Below are 18,484 nucleotides of genomic sequence, written 5' to 3'. Positions count from 1 at the left end.
AAGAATCTACTCTCTTGATCTTGCCAGTAACCCCCGCCACCCCTCATGAATTTTGCATTCTGACCCAACGTGTCCCAGTTTGTGTGTTTTCTTCAGTGGAGGAAAATCTTACATTCAGCTCAATCTGGTGTTTAGCTTCTATACAAACTGAACCATTAGGCAATGTGCTAGCCTACTTTGGAATACTGTTTCTATTGAAATCAGAGTAGCACCTACGATTCAGAGATTTTTGGCTACTGGGAAACTTCTGTTTCACACAGGAGTTCTTAAAGAATTAATTCAGTTCGGTGATGGTTATTTGCTTGGTGTTTTTGATTCAATAGCTTTATGACATTCGCATGACTTTATTCTATACCACTGTAATATTTTTTTAATGAATCGGTGGTTTACAAATGCTCTTATAAATGAATAATTAAGTAACCTTTCAAAAAAGTTTACGACACATTAGCAAATATAATAGTATCTCTGTAGAAGGCTAGAGAACCATGAATGAACAACCTCAATGGCAACCTCAATTTGCATCTTAAACCAAAAATAGATATGTTAAAGAAGAGGCACTGGAAAACAACCAGATACGGTTTGGAGGATGAAGCATGAGTCTTCCCAGCATGAACGTAATTATTTCTGCATGATTTTTTAAAAAGGCCTTTATTCGTGGAAGCAGATCCGTGGTAGTGATGCATTTGTTCATGTTTTCATCGGTGCATTGCAGTGATAAGCAAGGTTTTGTGAGTCATCCCCCAGTAAGAATAGGAGAGATATTAAGAATCTGTTGTACTGAAGTAACCATTTGTGAGAACATGTCTCAGGTAACGTGAAAACATAGACATAATCACAATAGCAAAGGAGATTAGAGGGTTTTATATCAGGTGTCAGATCACTGATATATCTGACTCAGTGATGTCTACTTTGACTGACAAGTACCCTCTAGGTAGCACAGGGTAGGCAGAAGGTTGGGATGGAAGACTGTCACTCTGTCTTAATTTCTGTTGGTTTCTCTTTTTCCAATGTTAAGTTCAGTTCTCCACATTTCTACACCAGTTTGCAGGGTGTTTTGGTTTAAGTCTTCATAAAATTCACCACCATTTTGCTACAAATTTGTCAGCTGTATGCATTTTTATATGAAATTTCCCCTGATTTGCACAATTCTGCAAAGCGATCTTCTCTTCTTGTGCAATCAATTTTTTTGTGTTATTTTCACTGATGCATGGATGTGTACGCACACACCAGTATATGCATTTTGGTGGCTATTACTTGACTGGGGAAAACTGCATCACAAAATTCAGGAAGGGTGGCTTTCGAAGGATGGACTGTGTTTTTCCAGCCTATGTACTGAACTGAATCTCTCCTCCGCCCCTAGCAGAAGGTAAACTGGGATCTACTGGGTGATTTGCTGTAGATTTGCAAGGCTCTCTGACTCCCAATAGCTGATAATTTAGAATAAGTTTCTCTCGAATGGGTGACCTTTTGCTAATCACTTATCCTTCAGTATTCCTCACTTGTAAAACAGGTGTACAAATTGGTTCCTTTGACCCGGTCTTTTTAGAGTTCTGCTGGCTGATTCTAGAGCTTTCTGTGAAAATCCTTAATTAATTACAGTACGTGGCAACGTGGTTCTTGTGGGCTCCCACCTTTTGACTAAAGTATAATTTGAAGGAAGGCTTTGCTAGGCAACAGGAGGCCTTTTTCAAGACTAAATTCTGTATGAGAAGTGATTTGGAGGAGTTTACTGCTACTGAAATATCAAACTTTAATCTTCTAATTCCCTTCAGCACCTCATCTGCCTGTGGCCCATGGCCGTTTCCCTACCATACACCACCCCAAAGCAGGGAAACCTCCCTTCTCCCCCTGAACTTCTTTGCCTCCCGGCCATCTTTAATCATCATGCAAGGAGATGCTGGTCCTGGGATTGGTCCAACCAAAATGGGGCGGGGCAAGCAAGTGAGCAGGCGCTCGATAGGCTATGGCGCTGAGGCCCACCTAAAAGAAGTAGCCTCTGATTGGTCCCAGCCCACTCTTTGAGAAACACCTATTGTTACAAAGCTTCTCTCTCATTTTCACCTGGCAGGGCAGGGTCAGGCTGCTCCTGTTTGGAAGTGCTAAACACCTGTCACTAAAGGAGAGCAATTAAATGCTTCATAAAGTCACCTCAGATGGCAGCAGTCAGCTATGAAATAGCACCAACCCATTTGCCAAGCAAGAGGCAACTGTGTAAAGCAAGCAACAGAGTCAAAATGTTGCTTGTAGTGCTTTTGGAGGGCGAAGTGTATGAAGAAAATCAACCGGAGATGCCTCAGCCATTCTGGCTATTGCTCTTCAGAACTGGCAGCGAAGTCTTAATTAATCCCATTTTACTGACTCATAACAGGAGAGGAAGCATTTTTGTTTTTTTAAAAAGGAACATTCTTTAAAGAGGAATGTTCAGCAGGGCATGTGGTACGTTGATTCCAGTGGTGGGTTTCTCCCCACCTCTGAGGATCAGGGTGTGAGGGTGGCCGAAGTTTGCCAAAGTTTGAATTTTATTTTGCCTACAGAGCAGGGCCTGTAATAGCTGCTTGTTAGCTTAAGGCACTTGGCTTACTGAGTGGGGAATTAGTGGTTCCTGTGCAAACACACAGGATATCGACAAAATGCTTCGTCCACAAGTTCTGTTGCGGTTATTTGACTCCTGACTCTCGTCTTAGGATAGGGGGGGCAAGAAAAACTAACTGGGGGGGGAAGCTTCCTTTTCCTGCTAGGCCCAGTGTGGTGTGGTGGTGAGAGCAGGCATAGGCAAACTTGGCCCTCCCAATGTTTTGGGACTACAACTCCCATCATCCCAAGCCAACAGGACCAGTGGTCAGGGATGATGGGGATTGTACTTCCAAAACATCTGGAGGACTGAGTTTGCCTATGCCTGAGTGAGAGTGTCAGACTTGGGACCTGGAAGACCAGGGTTCAAATCACCTTTCGGTCACGAAGCTTGCTGGATGACCTTGGTTGGACCAGTCGCTGTCTCTTAGCCCCTAACCTACTTTACAGGGTTGCTCTGAGGATTAAGTGGCGTGAGGGAGAACCATGTGTGGCACTTTGAGCTTGGAGGGAAGGTGGGATATCAAGGAAACAAACAAGAAATAATTGTGGGTGCAATGGACATGAAGCCAACAGTGAAATGTATGTGGCTAATATAGTCATTGTGCATTGCTATAATTTGCCTACTGTTACTTCATTAACCCATTAGATTTGCCTTCGGGATCCTTCTTCCTGAGACATGTCCTGTCAGTCCCTTCCCCGATTTATTCAATGTATAATGTATTCTGCAACGGTATTGACACAATAGGTAAAGGTAAAGGGACCCCTGACCATTAGGTCCAGTCATGGCCGACTCTGGGGTTGCGGCGCTCATCTCGCTTTATTGTCCGGGAGAGCCAGCGTACAGCTTCTGGGTCATGTGGCCAGCATGACTAAGCTGCTTCTGGTGAACCAGAGCATTGCACGGAAACACTGTTTACCTTCCCGCTGGAGCGGTACCTATTTATCTACTTGCACTTTGATGTGCTTTTGAACTGCTAGGTTGGCAGGAGCAGGGACCGAGCAACGGGAGCTCACCCCGTCATGGGGATTTGAACCGCCAACCTTCTGATCAGCAAGTCCTAGGCTCTATGGTTTAACCCACAGTACCACCCGTGTCCCTTTTATTGATACAATACTAGCATGTTAATGAAGCATCCACACATCATTCTGTTTTGTTAGTTGTTCTGTGATGCTTCCACTGTGTTTCCTCATTATTGCCATCTGGAGAGATGTGCTTCTTCCAGTCTGGGACAACAGAAGTTCTAAGACCTGTGTGAATTGGAAAAGTAGCAGTACAGTGGTACCTCGGGTTAAGAACTTAATTCGTTCTGGAGGTCCGTTCTTAACCTGAAACTGTTCCTAACCTGAGGTACCACTTTAGCTAGTGGGGCCTCCCGCTGCTGCTGCATCACCACCGCACAATTTCTGTTCTCATCCTGAAGCAAAGTTCTTAACCCGAGGTACTATTTCTGGGTTAGCGGAGTCTGTAACCTGAAGCATCTGTAACCTGAAGTACCACTGTATGTCCACCCTGATACTTGTTTGGGAGCATGCCACATTGAAACTGAGAACTTATATAACCATCCCAGGAGAACCAATTTAGCCACCTTCAGATCCTTGGAAATAAATGTAATATTAAAAATAAATAAATGCATCCAAGGACAGCAGCCTTGTGTTTAATCTCCATCTTCCAAGCTTCTTTGGAAAAAAAACCCAACAACCGCTCAAACTATTTAATTACTGGCCTGCCTAGGAGTGTTTCATGCACCAGCTCTTGAAAGGAAATCTCCATAGCAGCCTTGCTTGGGCCTTTGTTGGGTTTGGCACAGTCATCTAGAATTATTTATCCAGCTGCTGCAGAGATGGCTGAGACTATCCAGTGGCTGATATGAAGTTGGCTCGTTTTTGCAAAGACTCCCCTGTGATTGTATTGTGTTTGAATGCTGCGTTGAGGAGGATTGAGAATTACTGGGGTGGTGATGTGTTCTGTGAGACTAGGATTTTGGGGGTGGGAAGAGAGAACCAGGCTGTTATAAAAAACAGAAGAGTGAAGATCCTGGAAGGGGCTTGGATCAGTGGTAGAGCACCTGGTCGCAGGTTCAATCCCTGGCATCTCCAGGCCAAGGTAGGAAGACACCCTTGTCTGTATCCCTGCAAAACTGCTGCTGGATAAACCAATTGACTCAGCATATGGCTGCTTCCAACCTTCCCATGAAAGAGGTAAAGGTAAAGGGACCTCTGACCATTAGGTCCAGTCGTGACCGACTCTGGGGTTGCGGCACTCATCTCGCTTTATTGGCTGAGGGAGCCGGCATGCAGCTTCCGGGTCATGTGGCCAGCATGACTAAGCCGCTTCTGGCGAAACCAGAGCAGCGCATGAAAACGCCGTTTACCTTCCCGCCAGAGTGGTACCTATTTATCTACTTGCACTTTGAAGTGCTTTCGAACTGCTAGTTTGGCAGGAGCAGGGACCGAGCAATGGGAGCTCACCCCGTCGCGGGGATTCGAACCGCCGACCTTCTGATCGGCAAGCCCTAGGCTCTGTGGTTTAACCCGCAGCACTACCCGCTTCCCCCGAAAGGAATAGGAAGCAGCTAAATCAAGCATGGAAAACCTGAGACCCGGGGAGATGTCATGATTAAAATGGCACTACTGCAACCAAAGCACCCATTTGAATGCAGTTAAGACCACAGAAAGCAGCGAGACTTTGCATGCTTCTTTGTGCGCTAGGCTGTACTTTGTTCTTCTGGAAGACTTCTACAAAGGCATTTTGTTAGTTAAGCTGGCAGAAACAGATTTAATTGAATATTTAGAGTAAATGATATTAAGGCCTGATTCTCAGGGCTACCAACTTCCTCACCAAGACAATAATGCAAAGGATGATGTTGCACAGACCTAGGAACCTAGAAAGCAGCAGGATACTGACCAACACATCTATCTCAGAATTATCTGTCTACACTGAATAGCAGTGACTTTCAGGCATCTTTTCCAGGACAAACTGGACATGCTGAGGACTGGAGCTTGTAAAAGCATAAGAAGTGATTGCTGGATGAGGCCAAAGCTCCATCTACTCCAGCATCTTGTTCTTGCAGTGGCTAACCAGATCCTTATGGGAAACCTGCAAGCAGAACCTGAACACCACCACACTCTGACTACTGGTCCTGCTAGCTAGGGATGGTGGGAGTTGTAGTCCAACAACATCTGGAGATCCAAGTTTGGCAAACCCTGGCATAGGACAACCCAGAATGAGATGCAAAGAAGCATTGGGGTTCTTGCATTAAAGGAAATGTAGGTTCCCTCATCTCTCTGAAATGTAATCATAGGAAGTAACAGATGAAATTATGGTACGGTTTGTCACTGAAGGCCGGAACAAAGTCATTTATTTGTTGCACATGAGAAAAACTAAAAAGCTCGCCCCCCCCCCTTTGGTGGGTTGGGAGGGGGAGAGAAGTAAAGTGTGATGCTCATGGACTGTGTGATTAAACACTTAGCCAAGTAGAGCTGTTAAAAATTGACAGACACAGCAGGCGAGGAATAATTAGAGTGTCAGAATTTCCCCATGAGGGAGGCGGCAAGAGTTAGTGGGTAACATGGAACCATTTAATGAGAAAGGCAGAAAGGGATTGGGGAAACATCAACAGCAGCGCCGTCAATCAGTGCTTTTATAGACCACAGCTGAGAAGCTCATGTCCAGAACCAAAGCTTGAGGACCACATTCAGTTGGGGAACACTAAATTGTCGCCTTGTGCTTAAATTCCATAGTTTCGTCCCAAGGCAGCAAACTTGGACTGGGATAATCATGGCTCCCTTCTAAACTGCTGTCTGTCTGTTGACTGAACCTTGCCCCGCGTGGCTTAGAATGAGGTCCAGGCTGACTTGTTGCTCCCCCAAATTTTCAGGGCTGAAGGAGTGAATTTGTGTGCATGCATTTCACTTGGGGTCAACATCTGTGGAGGTTTTTCAGCAGAGGTTTCCAGGCCACCTATCCTGTTCCTCCTAATAATACAATCCTCAACAACTGTTCCAAAACCTGCAATGGAAAGAAACTTAGATTCTCTTCCCTCTACCCCCACGCTGCCCCAATTCAAGTCAACTGCCCCAAAGACAGCAATCATTGATCTTTTTGTTGAGAGGAAGAATTAATTCCAGTCCATTAGACACCAATTCATTATCTTCGGCAGTTTCCTGGGGAATCCAAATGCAGTCTGTTTACAAAATCACTCTGAAAGTCCCAGACTGCGGGGAGATAAAATGTCATCAGGCTTTCAGGAAAGCATAGAAGTGAGGAAGGCTTACCAAGATGGTTTGGGGTGTGACAACCTCTCATTTCTAATTATTACTGACTGTAATGTTGGCATATCATTGCTATTCTACTTCCACCTTACAATTTTCTACTTTATATACCTGCCAACTAATGCTTCATTCCATGCATCTGTCAAAAATGGGTTTGAGTCTATGAAAGCTTACGTTATAATACATTACTTAGCCTTTAAGGTGCCACAAACCTCTTTGTTGTGTATTTTGGTTTATTATCTTCAGTCCGCAAGGCAGAGTATTTTGACAGCTGGGGACTTCCTTTACAGAATTTATTTTAGCATTAACAAAGAGAACCCAGACACCTGAAAATGCCTTTACAAAATTCTTCTCTAGAAATTAGCTTGCGGCTAAAGCAAGCAAGGCAAGGAAAAGGGCAATATTTTCCCCAGTTTTGCATGGGACAACGGTCAGGTTTATAAATGCATGAACATCACTTCAACCTACCTGCACCCTGCTATAATAATCAGAGTCTCTTCTTTGTGTGTCTTCTCCACAAGTGGTTTGGAGGGTGGCAACACGAGAACAGGCCTTTTCTACAATGGCTCCTCATTTGTGAAATGCTCTCCCCAGGGAGGTTTGGCTGGGGCCTTCATTAGACACCAAATAAGCACCAGGCAAAAATGTTCCTCTTCAACCAGGCCTTGGGCTGGTTAACATCTAATACCCCTCTTAAATGAGTTTTGGGGGTATTGGTTTATTTGTTCTTTTTTTATTACACATTTTCCCCCTCTTGTGTTTTTATGCTGTGAACCACCTTGAGATTTTTGGATGAAGGGTGGTATGCAAATGTAAACAACAACAACGGCAACTGAAGATGCCTTTTCTAAATCAGACCCTTGGTCCATCTAGATCCCTATTGTCCATGCTGGCTCTCCAGGGCTTTGGGAAGGAATGCCCTCATAACCCAACCTGGGGATGCCAGGAATTGAACCAGGGACCATCTGTAGTGAATGATCTACAGCCCTTCTCCTCAGGAATGCTGTAGAACAGACTTTCTCAACCTGTGGGTCCCCAGATGTGGTTGAACTACAACTCCCGTCGCTCCGAGCTAGCAAGGCCAGAGTTTAGGGATGATGGGAGTTGTAGTCCAACAACATCTGGGAACCCACAGGTTGAGAACTGCTGCTGTAGAACAAAGATAGGGACTGGGCAGAGGAGGGATGGTGGTGACCGTCTCCCCATCCTGACCCCTCCAAGGAGGAGGAAGACAGTATAAATTTACAGCAGGGTTTTGAGGGAGGTCACAGCTCAGAAGCAGATGAGGGGGAAAGTTGGGAAATCATGGGAGAGCCAGAACAACACCCGGCTGACACGTTGTCATTAGAAAGCATGCCAGACCCTCCATCTCCCAGAACCCAGCGAGCCTTAAAAGTAGGAGAGCAAAGACCTTAAAGACAGGGGGCACATAGCAGCACCTATAGAAGTGACGAATGAGGAAGTGGGAGAGACAGGGTGCGTGTGGAGATTCACTCGGGACAATGGCATTATCCAAGAGGCTGGGTTCTATAGCCTCTCTGTGCAAAGACTGAAATAAAGAAGGATGCTAAGAAACTTTTCCTTGTCTTTATAAATCCTAGGCAACCAGCATCCTGACAGATAGGGAATATCAGACCTGGGGCCAACTAGGCCTCTCTATCTGGCCCTCTTCCCAGGTCATGCCTCTTCCCTAGCCACCCCCTTCACTAGTCCTGCTTCTCATCCCCCTGGAGTATTTCTGCCTGGCCCAAATGTACCCTAGAACTCTGCTGCTTACTTGTCTAGATAGTGTACAGAAAGGTTGTGTGAGAGCTCACTTGACTCTATGGACCTTTGGTCTGCTCCAGCTGGACTCTGCTTCCCACAGTGACATGCAGGGAGATGGAGTGGGCCGCAACAGAAATTTTTAGGATAGCAAAATAACTTGGCCCAGCAAAATGTAGAACCTGAGGTGGTCCCTTTTGACCATTGCTGTTGTGAAATTGGTGACTTCTCTCTCTCTCTCTCCCATTCTCATGTATACCTATGTATTTTTTTTATATCCAAGGTGATATTATTGTGCAGCCCCAGTGAATGTTCTCGCCCATTGCAACGATTTCCATTTCCACTAATGATGTTGTTTTAAAGCTTGTACCATCTGGTTCTCCTCTCATCTGCTTTTAACCTGTGATCCTTCTACGGGTTGCTGTGCCATCACATAAATTATTGCTGAACTCTGAGGTCTCCATCTTAATGCAATCCGTGTTCACAAATACTTTATTGCTCCACAACCTTCCTCTGGAATACTGGTGCAAAAATATGCTTTTAAGCAAGCTACTGAACAATTTCATTTAAAAAGGAAGAAAACCAGAAAAATGAGTTTGTATTTGAAATGGGAACTACTTAGCCAAACCATGAAAGTTGAAGTGAGGTTATTGTTTCATGATCACTGAGATGGAAGTAGCTACGCAGCTGATCTGAGATGTTTTCCCCTCCGTGCTGTGTTAAATGATGAAGGAACCACAGTGGCTATCTCTGGCCCTGTGTATATCAGAAGCTGCAGGATCTGACTGTAGCTCCCTGTGGAGCTCAGCAGGTTCAGCAGGCTCAGCAGAAAACCAAGATCTGCCAAACTGCCCAAAATGTTTAAGGGGAAAATGAGGGAGGGAGAAGCTACAAAACAACAACAACCCAAAGAGGACTGAACAGGCTCAGTGGGCTTTGAATGCCATTTCTTTTAGGGGGAATGAAAACCAAGATGAAGAATGGTAATGGAATGGAGTCTCCTGCGAGATGGCATGGCTGGCTGGCTGCAACCCTAAACAAGAGCATTGCAGCTCCCGCTGGATATAGCTATACCCTATAGCCATACCCTATAGTTACACAGTTTGAGAATATTCAGCTTATTTATAGGTAAACGGGAAGGCTTATGATATCATAACAGAACCCCTGAACACATTCAAGCCTCACTATCTAAGGTATGTGACTCTTCCCAAAGATGGAAGAACTCCATGTGATTTGTTCTGTCTTCTTTTATTTAAAAGACTCTTAAGCCAACATGAGCAAACCCTCATTTATTTCCTGTCTGTCTTAAATCCTATACAGATCAGCTTGACATCATTTCGATGGCTGAAACTACCATGATGCCCGAGGAGATAGAACTGGAGATGGCAAAGATCCAGAGACTTCGGGAAGTCTTAGTCAGGAGAGAATCGGAGCTCAGGTTTATGTAAGTAAATAGTTTTTTCGCAGTGATGGGTGGTACCCATTGGGACTGGTGAGGTGGAAGGCAGGGAGCCCAAACAGTGGATGGAGCCAGAGTCAATGGCAAGTGGGTCCAAAATTCACAAGAAGGTTAAAAGTACATGGGGGAAAGTTCTGCATGGGAAGGTCAAAAGTTCATCCTAGGAATCTGAAAATTCACAGGACGTAGAAACGTAACCAGGACTCTGTCCTCTTTCCGATTGGCTAAAAGGCCAGGAGGAGTGTAAATACTGAATATAAGTCCAACCAGAAGATGGGGTAGTTAGTGGAAGGAAGTTGTGGAGTCAAAGAGTGGATCTACACTCGTCGTTTATAGCATTAAAAATGCATTTTTAAAATATGACACCAGAGGGTACTGCAGAGCACTGAGCCACTGACGAAGGGAAATTGCCATTGGACCTTATAGAATGTTCAATTTAATCATGTTTAGAAGATCAATGTAGATCCAACCAGAGATTTGAAGAACTGAAGTCCTGCAAAAGAGAAGAGTTGAAACACTGGAAAGTGTTAGAGATGGGCACGAATAATTTTGTATAGCTATTTTTTATTAGGCAACTAATATACGGAATTTTAAAATCCGCTCAGTAATTCTTCTGTTGTAGCAACGATGCATGATTTTAAACTTTTATTCCTTATATTGTATTTTATTGTATTACAATTAAGTGTAAGTGTTCAACACAGGTATGCCATTGACCTCCCACACTTTGGGCACCCCTGTTAAAGATCTAAAGGCTGAGGCATTGGAATTCTGGGTAAATAAAGATGGCAGCCAGCCCCCACAGATGGCAGCCAAGCTTCAGTCCCATTCACTAGTGGCTCAGCTGCCAATCTACCACTAAAATAGGCACCCAGGGGCTCTAGGCGAAGGGTGGTGAGTGGAGCTTCTCAGTAGGTCCAGGAGGTGACCTTCTAGCACCTGGGCCCCTCAGCCATTGCCCAAGCCGACTGGCACCAGGCCTGCCCTTATCATTTCTTGCCCTGAGCAATCTCCTCCTATTACAACGTCAATCAGGGAAGCCGAGTTTCAAGCCTGTAGCAAATTTACAGTGAGGGATTAAAAGCTTCTGGAAATGATGGACCTTGTCAGCACAGCCATTAAGTATGTCACGATCAAAATAGTAGTTAGGAGCAATTGCACCTTCAGGAGCAAGAGCAGGATTAGGAGCCACCCAGACCTGGTACTGCACAGTCAAGTAAACACCTGTCTTGTCAAATTCCATCTAGACCCAGTGAGTCAGAGTCAAATCCGTGCCTTGTGAGCACTGAATTTTTCCCCTGACGTTTTGCATCTTGAACAGTGCAGAGCATTTGCAATCAAAATGTTTTTTCTCCCCTGTAGAAAAGGCTACGGAGGGAGCCATCTGTCTATCGTGCTTTGTTCATTGACTTTTCCTCCCTCGGCCTGTTTGTTTTTCGTTTCCAGTTTGCCCTTTTAATTTCCCCAGTGTTCACAATGGAAGCTTCGCTCGGCGCTATTTATCACTGATCAGGTGGGAAGATGTGAAGGCCGCCGCTGGGAGAGCTTTGGCAAACCTCTCCTGTTTGACTGGGCCTTTGCCTTCTTCCCCCATAATTCATCCTCCCAGGAACATTTTGCCGCTTGAGGCAAACTGGAAAATGATGCCTCCCACTGGCAGTTGTAACTCTGTGAGGGGAACAGGAGTCTCTTAACAACTCTGAAAACTATTAAACTACAACTTTCATATAACTTTGGGGGAAGTCATGACTGATTAAAAGTAGTATGCTTGTTCTTTAAACATACAGTTCGAATGTGGCCTAAGAATAGACCCAATTAAATCAATGGGACGTTACTGTCTTGAATCCTATTCATTCCAGTTGGGCTGTACTCTAAACCAAGGGTAGTCTTTGTGCCCTCCATATATTAAAAGGTAAAAGTAAAGGGACCCCTGACAGTTAAGTCCAGTCACAAACGACTCTGGGGTTGTGGCACTCATCTCGCTTTACAGGCCGAGGGAGGCGGCATTTGTCCGCTCCGCAGACAGTTTTTCCGGGTCATGTGGCCAGCGTGACTAAGTCGCTTCTGGTGCAATGGAACACCGACACCAGAGCAGCGCACGAAAACACCATTTACCTTCCCGCTGGAACAGTACTTATTTATCTACTTGCACTTTGACGTGCTTTTGAACTGCTAGGTAGGCAGGAGCTGGGACAGAGCAACGGGAGCTCACCCTGTCATGGGGATTCGAACCACCAACCTTCTGATTGGCAAGCCCAAGGCTCAGTGGTTTAGAGTCCAGGCTTCCTCAACCTTGGGCCTCCAGATGTTTTTGGCCTACAACTCCCATGATCCCTAGCTAGCAGGACCAGTGGTCAGGGATGATGGGAATTGTAGTCTCAAAACATCTGGAGGCCCAAGGTTGAGGAAGCCTGGTAGACCACAGCGGCACTCGCGTCCCTCCAGATATTGCTAGATGGCAAATTCCATTGGTCATGCTGGCTGGGGCTGATGGGAGTTGTAGTCCAACAATCTCTGGAGGGCTCCACATTGGCAAGCCCTGTGCTTAGCATGTGATGCTCTACATCTGGAGTATTAATGTTTGATGTTTTATTGAGTTTTTAATGTTGGGAGCTGCCCAGAGTGGCTGGGGCAACCCAGTCCGATGGGTAGCATCTAATAATAATAATAATAATAATAATAATAATAATAATATATTAATAATCTCTATTTGGAGACTTGAGATCTCACTGCTTGGCACCAGCAGATCCCCTGTTCCTCACAATATCCAGTATCCATTCCCCAGAGAGGCATTTCATTTCTTAAGTCAGTTAATAATAGCTACCAAGTGTGCTGCTTCATAATCTCAGGAGCAATTATATCTCATGTTGCAGAGCATGTAGAGAGACCCGACTTTGCACTAGTAATCAAGCGCCTAGCAGGCGGCCCAACCATTTTGTCTGCTGGCCAGAGAAGGCAATTAGTCCGTGTCCTCCTCTGGCTGCTTCCAATTAGAGAGTGGTTTCTTCTTCCAGTTGCCCTCTTGCCTCCCCTCTGCAGAGAACCAAGATGACCCCCCTGCTTGGTCTGAAATACTTTCATAAATATTAACAGGGCCCTGGAAATTTTGCTCTGGGAAATATTATATAGACAGCGGATCTGCGTAGAGAGGTGTGGGGGGGGGGGGAGAGAAAGAGAAAGAGAGAGGGGAGGGCATCAGGGCCAGCCCTGTTCCCTGAAGTCCAGTGACCCATGTACACACCTCAGGCAAAGGGGTCTGTACCCATCTCTGTGGGCTACAGATGGTGCATTCCTTGATAATTATAATTATAGTAATAATAATATGCTGTCCATCTGACTGGGTTGTCCCAGCCACTCTGGGTGGCTCCCAGAAGAATATTAAAAACACAATAAAACATGAAACATAAAAAACTTCCCTAAACAGAGCTGCCTTCAGATATCTTCTAAAAGTCAGATAGTTGTTTATTTCCTTGACATCTGATGCGAGGGTGTTCCAAAGGGCGGGCGCCACTACTGAGAAGGCCCTCTGTCTGGTTCCCTGTAACCTCACTTCTCGCAGGGAGGGAACCACCAGAAGGCCCTTGGTGCTGCACCTCAGTGTTCGGGCTGAATGATGGAGGTGGAGACGCTCCTTCAGGTATACTGGGCCAAGGCCGTTTAGGGTTTTAAAGGTCAGCACCAACACTTGATGAGTTGAGTCTGCACTGATGTGAAAACTCCTGCAGATACCAGCACCTTCAGACTGTGCCACCAGAAGTGTGGTTCTAGATCACATACCTTACTGGTCTTCTCCTATTCCGGTGACTTCACTAGAGAGATGCCTGGCAGTGCTGGCTCAAGGATCTTCCCCATTTCCAGTGTTCCTTCTCCTCCAGGAAAACTGTTGCCTTCTAATTAACGCTGTAATTTCCCTCAAAGACAATCGTTCTCGTGATATGAATCCCATTTCTCAAAGTGCTGTTGCACAGAACATAATAGGCAATTTGCTTATTGTTGAGCATGTGTTTAATATTGGTTCCTCCCCACCCCCAAGAGAGAAGCAACATTTTAAGATGGTTAATTAAAGGAAAAGGCGCTGCCGTTTAATGCAATGAAGCCTGTGTGTGTGTGTGTGTGTGCATAGCTGTCAACTTTTCCCTTTTCTTGTTAGGAATCCTATTTGGAATAAGGGAATTTCCCTTAAAAAGGGGGGAAACGTTGACAGCTATGTGTCTGTGTAAAGCCGGTTCTGTGATCAGAAGGAACCAAGCAAGAGCCCCAGAGAGGAAACCTAAGAATTCTAAGCTGGGCTGCAATCCTTTGCTCCCTGGGAAGGTATTGCGGGAGCCGTAGGACAGCACAGATTTCCTCCTTTGTGGTGGCTAGAGAGATCTATGTGTGGAGCACATAGTAGTGGCAGCTGAGACTGGTTGGAGGGACAACAAGGAGCCCAACAGTAGGTGGCGCCAGAGCCAATCAACCAATTCTAAGTTTGTCCCCATCTTCCTCCCTGCTGAGTTCCATAAGGGCAGAATTGAGACTAAAAAGTTGGAAGCGGATAGCCAGGACTGGTTTTGTAAGCAGGAAGCCAGGCAGGTGGTGTGTGGCTGAGGGCAGAATGAAGTTGACGGGTCAGCACCCCACCGCCTTGTGCCAGTCATGCAATGGCTGCCATAAAGTGATGTGCCAAAACACAAAATGGCTGCCATGGAGGTGTGAGTGGCTGAGTCTACCCAAGGAGGAACTGATCAGGAAGAGCAAACCAATTCTCAGGAGGATATCATTATGGAGACCTTTTGTGGGCATCCTAGGAGGTCATGGCAGCTACCCTGGCATCTGTGGGAACTGTGACCTCTGGATTACACTGCTAAAAATATATTTTTCATATAAGTACAGTAAAAAACAACAACCAACAGACAGCAAGCACCATCTTAGAACAAAAATACAAATCAACCGAGAACCTGCATTATTTTTTATTGACAAGCACACAGAAAAAACTCCTCTGCAGCAAAGAGAATTAATCTCTCGTATGATTGCAGGATATGTTATTGGAAAAGGATTCTGATCTCAGCAACAACAGAATATGATGCCAAAATGTATGAATACACAGTCATGACTAAGCTTACAAGTTGTATGAGAGGAAAAGAAGGAAGGCAGAAACTCAATAGATTATTATTTATTATATTTATTCATTGCCTTTTGCTCTGAAATGCCTCAAAGTGAATTTAAAAACCGCAAAAAAACCCAAGACCTTAAGCGCTTAACCATATATATCAGAACTGGAGTTTGTGAACTGTGAATGGAACATGTTATTAACTTCTAAGCCGAACAATTCTTGTGAATGTAGTGACCAAAAATTGTACTTTCTTTCTTCTTCTTCTTCTTGCATATTAATGTTTCTATTTCTTCAATTGCATTTTTTCCTTCCTGTTTTCCTATTTCTTACATGCTTTTGAACTTCTTACATATTTTTAATAAACATAAAAACGCTGAATGTAACTGACCTGTAGAAAGGACTCTATGAATTGGAAAAAAGGGTCGTAGGTACCCTTGCTAACTATGAAAATCCTTTAATAAAAACAACCTCAAAAGGGAAATAAAGAAAGAAAGAAAGAAAGAAAGAAACAATATTCACTAATCAAACTGATTCAGCAGGAAGATGTAAGTAGCACATATTATGCTCCCCACCCTGATTTTTCTTTTTCTGTTTCTCCAGGATGGATGATATCCAGTTATGTAAGGACATCATGAATTTGAAGAAAGAGCTGCAGAATTTAGTGGCAATCCCAGGTATTTTCAGTGTGAATATTGTTAGCAAAGTCACTTAAATGACACAGAGGGAGTCCAAAGAGAAAAGTCTTGATACCCCTTTACTGAGAAAACTGAACCAAGCAGTGTATAATTTGAGGAGAAGAGAAAGGTTCCGTTTTTCTTAGTTCAGGCTTTGTACATAGCATGGTGACATTCAACCAAACATACAGAGGAAAATTACCTCAGAACTACACAGCCAATCAGAGCATGCACTACCTCACTCTGCTTGGTTGCTAAGCAATGCCTCCATACATCCATGCCCCTGGCTAGTTAACTTTAACAGAATTAACCCATAAATTGCACACTGAATGATCCCTGCTGTTGCACTTCCAGCAAATATTTGCTTGCATTTCAAACAAACAAACAAACAAACAAACACACCCCAATGAACAAAGGCCCCCAAATTCTATCTTGCTCTGGTGCATCCGCCATCAACCAACTTGCAATCTGAGCTATGGACCAGGAGTTCCCCAGTTCAGACCTTGCTTCTTGCCACAAACTCACTAGGAGGCCTTAAACAAGCCCTCCGTCTCTCAGACTTAGTCCTCCCACCTGCAAAATGGGGAATAATACTGCAGCCCTCCCTTACGTGGTTTTTGAAAGCATTGCAATGCAAGCAAAGTGCTCTGAAGACTCAGAGTGCTATACAAATGTTAAGGATGGTGATTATTTATTACAAGCTTGGCTCTGTTTCCATCTGTGAAACGCTGAAGGATATGAAGATAAGGCTGTAGGAATAGCAGTTGTCACCTGTTCTAATTAATCAAGGCAGCATTGTGCTGTAAAGCTGGGACTAGAGAGTGGGGTGATGCATCGGTTACAGAGACTGAGCATCAAAGCAACATTTTTTTAAAAATGCTTTGTAGGCCTGATTAATACATTCAGCAGTGGCGGTGTGGTTATTGTTCACATATATAAAATCAGATAAGCACAGTCAGAAGCTGTGTGCATTTATAGTTTTACTGTGCTAGTGTAACAGATACACATACACAGCAAAAAAACAGTAACATCCTTCCACTTTAAAATAGAAAGATAAACGGTGGCTGCATTCACATGGTCATTTATTCTGTTTTTGGGATTTGCACATTACACTTGAGTTTTCAAACAACCTAAAAGCCACTTTGGGAAATATAACAGAATAAAGAACAACTTTTGTTGCAAGTTATATGGGGCTGATTTATCCCAAAATCTTTGCTCTCATTTCTGTGGTGTTGCAAACATCTCCCCTGCCTCCCGCCGGAAGCAAATAGCACAGAGATAGGTGCTAAACTTGCACACGATTCCTGGAAGTGGCCTTTAGGTCATGTGAAAGCTCATATATGATGTGTAAATTAGCAGATAGAGAGATGGACTAAATTGCCGTGTGAATGCTTGCCCACTTTGTATGTATCCGTTTAACAGAGAAACAAAGTCTCCTGAGAGATCCAGAAGTCATCTGTTTTGCTGAACAGTGTGAACTGAGCTCAAGGATATGTTTTGGGAGACTATTTGTTCGGTTGTGTCATCTTGGAGCCTGGAAAAAACCAGCTGCTCAGGAAAAACAGCAGCTCAGGCTTCTCCTTGCTAAGCAAGCTTGGGTTCCTGAAGTGTGATAGTAACCAGGGCTACAAACCCTAGAAATGAAATGAAAACATCTGAATCTCTACATCATGTTATGTTTATCTGCCCTTTGTACAGTTCAGCCCGTGCTAGTATTCTAAACCCCATAATCCAGCCTATGGCTGACAAACCAGTAGACCTACAGCTTGCCTGGGTACTTCAAGATGTGGATCCTTATATTACCCTACAGGTTGCTAAATTCCTAACAGCCGTCCTCTCACACAAGAGACGGAACGGAATGTTAGCTGATTATTGATAGTCACAAGAATTTTCTAAAATGACATCAGATATTGTTTTTAGTGTAGTGCCAAAAATTTTTTAAATCTTAATCTTAAACTTTTTTATGAATGGCTAATATCCGTCCTGGGGAGTTGTGAACTGTGTTATACTACTTGTGGTTTGTATGAGTCCGCTGTTTTATTTGATTTGTTTTGTTGTGTTGTGCTTCATGATGGGCGTAATAGCCGAATAAACATTTGTTGTTTGTTGTTGTTCTTCCCTAGAGAGGGGAGAGAGAAGTGTTGACGTAGACGAAGAAGGAAAGAGAAAACCATAATTCTCTTCCTTCTGTGCCCCCTGATATAATACAGTTGGGACTAAGGGAAGGGGAATTAATTGTGCAAGTACGGTCTGTTTCTTTGTAAACCATTCCTACATTTAAAATTATTTTAATTTTAAATAATTTAAAATTATTTGTTTGATCCTGTTTTATTAACATATAAGAACACACACACTCACATAAGCATACAGACATTAGATAGATAGGGCTAAACCAAAAAGGTAACCCCTGTATTTAATTGCCTATGCCAGGTACTGTATAGGGAACCCTTTTCAACTCCAGGGCTGCATTCCCTTCTTAGCAATCATCCAGGGGCCACATGCCAGTGGTAGGAGGGGCCAGAGGTGTGCAGGATCCGTCCATATATTCATCTAGGCCGGCATCCTCTTCCCGCAGTGGCCAACCCAAGAGACTTGCCACTCTCAATTTGGAGCAACTGAAGCATCCAACAGCAGTGGGGCGTAAGACCT

At 44.2% G+C, this 18,484-nt stretch overlaps 1 protein-coding gene across 1 annotated transcript in view; it reads left to right on the top strand.

Annotated features, from left to right (window-relative positions):
* Positions 1-18,484, top strand: part of LOC309356557 (bMERB domain-containing protein 1) — a 40,706-nt gene that overhangs the window by 14,538 nt on the left and 7,684 nt on the right. Inside the window, exons 2-3 of the mRNA XM_081888099.1 lie at positions 9,931-10,054; positions 15,762-15,835. Of these exons, the coding sequence (XP_081744225.1) occupies positions 9,931-10,054; positions 15,762-15,835 (198 nt within the window). The remainder of the gene's footprint in view (positions 1-9,930; positions 10,055-15,761; positions 15,836-18,484) is intronic.

This window comes from Podarcis melisellensis (assembly GCF_964234715.1).
Source record: "Podarcis melisellensis genome assembly, chromosome: 14".
NCBI classification, from domain to species: domain Eukaryota; kingdom Metazoa; phylum Chordata; class Lepidosauria; order Squamata; family Lacertidae; genus Podarcis; species Podarcis melisellensis.
Note: the sequence above shows the minus strand (reverse complement) of the source record. Positions and strands in the feature narration are given on the sequence as shown.